Source organism: Salvia hispanica, unplaced genomic scaffold (assembly GCF_023119035.1).
Source record: "Salvia hispanica cultivar TCC Black 2014 unplaced genomic scaffold, UniMelb_Shisp_WGS_1.0 HiC_scaffold_567, whole genome shotgun sequence".
NCBI classification, from domain to species: Eukaryota; Viridiplantae; Streptophyta; class Magnoliopsida; order Lamiales; family Lamiaceae; genus Salvia; species Salvia hispanica.
The window spans coordinates 54,895-58,162 of NW_025952319.1; the positions used below are offsets into that span (position 1 = coordinate 54,895).

The 3,268-nt window shown below is 37.8% G+C and overlaps 1 protein-coding gene across 1 annotated transcript; it reads right to left on the reverse strand.

Annotated features, from left to right (window-relative positions):
* Window positions 1-382: 382 nt before the first annotated feature.
* Window positions 383-1,804, reverse strand: LOC125199588 (putative F-box protein At5g50220). Its single transcript, XM_048097562.1, has 2 exons — window positions 1,550-1,804; window positions 383-1,273 (listed from the first exon to the last, which is right to left on the reverse strand). The coding sequence occupies exons 1-2, from the start codon at window positions 1,802-1,804 to the stop codon at window positions 383-385; spliced, it is 1,146 nt and encodes a 381-aa protein (XP_047953519.1).
* Window positions 1,805-3,268: the final 1,464 nt, after the last annotated feature.

A 3,268-nucleotide genomic window follows, 5' to 3' on the forward strand; every position in this document is an offset into this window, starting at 1 on the left:
ATCCACAAAAATGAGTCCGATAACTTTGAAAGACAGTAATCCACTACGTATATAATAGCACAACATTATAACAAAACATGATATGGTCAAACCCGAGCACCACACAATAAGAAAACCTTCAACACGAACACATATCGTAAAATTAAGACAACAAAGCGATTTAACAATATAAACTAGAGTGAGATTATAGACAATAGACCACAATAGTTCATATTTGGTACATCCTCATAAAATCTGTCCATTTCCATTTATAGACGGTACCCCCAAGATATATATAATGCACGACATGATTAATCAAACACAAATATGAACTCATAAGAAATTTAAGTTGTATTGACAAAACACGACAACAAACAAACACTATAAGTACATTAATATCAACTTAGTACGAGATTACATTCTCGATTCCAAAAGTCTTTAGTGAGAGAAGGACAGGAGTGAAAATCATGGCATGGGTAAGGTGATTCCGCACATACAATTCCTCAAATGTACGGAGTTGTTCCATAAGCCTATTGGAATACTCAATCGTACTGAGTGATTCATCAATCGGACCGAGATGTTCATGAATCAGACCGAGTTGTTCAATAGTACCTTTCTTGCTGGAGTAGTAGATGAGACGCGTCTTCTGGTAGTATAAGTCAATGTGTTTCGGCACCATCAACATCAAAATGTCACCATCATTGAAAACTTTGATAGGATAAACAGACTCTATTCCATAGCAATCGCCAAAATTAAAATCATAACCATTATAAGTCAACCTGTACTCAAAGGTCCAAGATTCCTCGACTTGGTATTCCTTCATCGACCAGAAGAATATATTATCGTTCCACGCGTAAGAAACACACAGACAGTCCCTCAAAACACTCAACTCCACATACGGATGCTGAACAGCGGCAGGAGGAGCAGAGAAGATGCTAAAACATTCTGTTTCAACATCAAAACCACATATCAACAAGGGTCGAGTGGAGTCATACACGTTCCAGTGGAGGTTTCCGTTACACACAATCCGTCCGTATGAACGGAATCCGAAACCAGAAGCAGCGCCAGCTTCAAGGCGCCTCCATTCTCCCGTCCCGAGGGTGTACACATGATGGGCAGATCCGTCGCGATTGATGCACACGACCTTATATTGCCCACTAATTTGACTCACACCGAATCCAAGACTCAACCTATAATTAAAATTAATCGACATGGATTGTTTGGGTCGGCAGATCTCGATATACTGACAAGTGAGAGGATTCCATATAAAGAGATGGTTGTCCGGATTCCCAAACTGAAAGTATAGGAGAAACAATCCATTAGCTTCGATACCTACCAGTGATTCCGGTCTTGAGTTTCTGAAAGGAATATCGAAACGAGTGAACTGATTGTAGTGAAGCCCATGAGGAATTGGATCTTCGTCTTCGTTTTGAATTTGATCTTCTTCTTCGTCTTCGTGTTTCTCTTCATCTTCAATTTGGACTTCCTCTCCGACTTCGTGGAGATTTTGATTTTGAATTTGGTCGTCTTCTTCTTCTTCATCTTCTTCATCAAGGAAATCGAATAGGACTTCCTCTTCGATTTCTAAAATTGTGCAACGAGTTGAGCCAATCCTATCGTCAGCCCTCGCCGGCGTCAAGCAAGCTAGGAAAGGAGGGGTTTCAGGATCGAAAAGAAGGGATTTGGTGAAATCGAGGGAGCCGAGGAGATTGCGCCATGGTTTGCAGACGCATTTGCTGAGTGCAAGGCTTCGGAGAGGGAGTCGTGAGAGGATTTTAGCGGTGAGTTCTGATGGTAGATTTATGAAGAAATCACCCCTCCCCATTGATGGATTTGAATCACGGCTTGAAGAAGAAGAAATGAAAATTGCGGCAGAGCTGCGTTTGCTTTGTGAATTGGTAATTAGGGTTTCTTCTTAACAGGAGTCTTATTTATTCTTTTTTTGCTTTTTAAATCCATTTAATTTTATATTTTTTAAATTTGGTAGAAAAAGGAATCAAAAACAGTATCTCCGCAGATGCAAGAAGAAGTAAGGGTTGTGTTGGCTCTGTGTTGTTGGTGTGTGATTAATGTGTGGTGCACGAATCTCGAACAGCAGCATCGAACTTGTTTATGATACTGAACTTGGCGTTAGCTCGAACGCTGCCTTCTCTCCAATCCTTTCCACACCCAATGGCTTGTCAACTGAGCATGCTTCTAAGGAGCGAGTAGAAACCATCATTCACTGCAACCGTTGATATGGAGTAAAGACAATTCGACAAAAAAATAACGAAAATAGAGAAAAGCCAAACTCAAAAGAAGAAAAATACTCCGAAGAAACCCTAGACTATCCTCTGAAGAGGCCTAATAATCCCCTCTCTCCGAAGGCTACTACTATTTATACCATCATATACACTTTATTTTTGGAGATAACTTGCTAGGAGTATAAAGAGAAGCTATTTATAGAACTTCTATGAACTCTATTCTAGGAAAGTAAGTCAACATATAAATAAATAAGGAAACAATTCCTCAAATTTAAAGTAATCTTCAACAAAATGAAAATAATTTCAAGAGATAATGAATATCACTAGCTTGATCTATGTCAAATCCATCGAGTCATTGTTTTGTTTGCAAAATGAAATAATTGATATGGAATTAAATTTTAAAAATTGCGCGAGAACAAACTACACACATTGCACAATCATTAAATACACACACATACTCAGTAAAAACACACTGCGCGCGCACACACACTACACAAAGTCATTAAAAACATACTACGCACACATACATGCACACACATACATAACTCACTACGTGGCGGATCTAGGGGGCAAGAGGGGGGCGGTTGCACCCTCCCGGCCGTTTGGAGAGCCTAAACTTTCCTTTGAATCGAGCCAAAAATAGCATATCCGCCCCCTCCGTGGAGTGTAGAGATGTATTTGTTTTCAATAAATTTCATATAAAACGTAGTAGCCCAATGGTTTGGTTGTTGGATTTTTAACTAAGAGCTCTAGGGTTCAACCCTAATCAAGAACAATATGTTTTCCATTCTTTACTTTTTTTCTTTTTACAAATTCATATTTCTTCTTATTATCAAAGTAATACCTTTAAATACTTTATGAAATCTAAACTTTTACTAATTTGCATATATTTTGTTGTTATATTTATTTATTAGTTAAAAATCATTTTTAATCTTTTGTTAAAGTTTTTTTTTCCTAAAGTACTTATAATTTGTGATCTCGCATCTTATTCTCTATGTAACAAAATAAATATTTTTGAAATCTAAATATTTACTACATTCCTTATA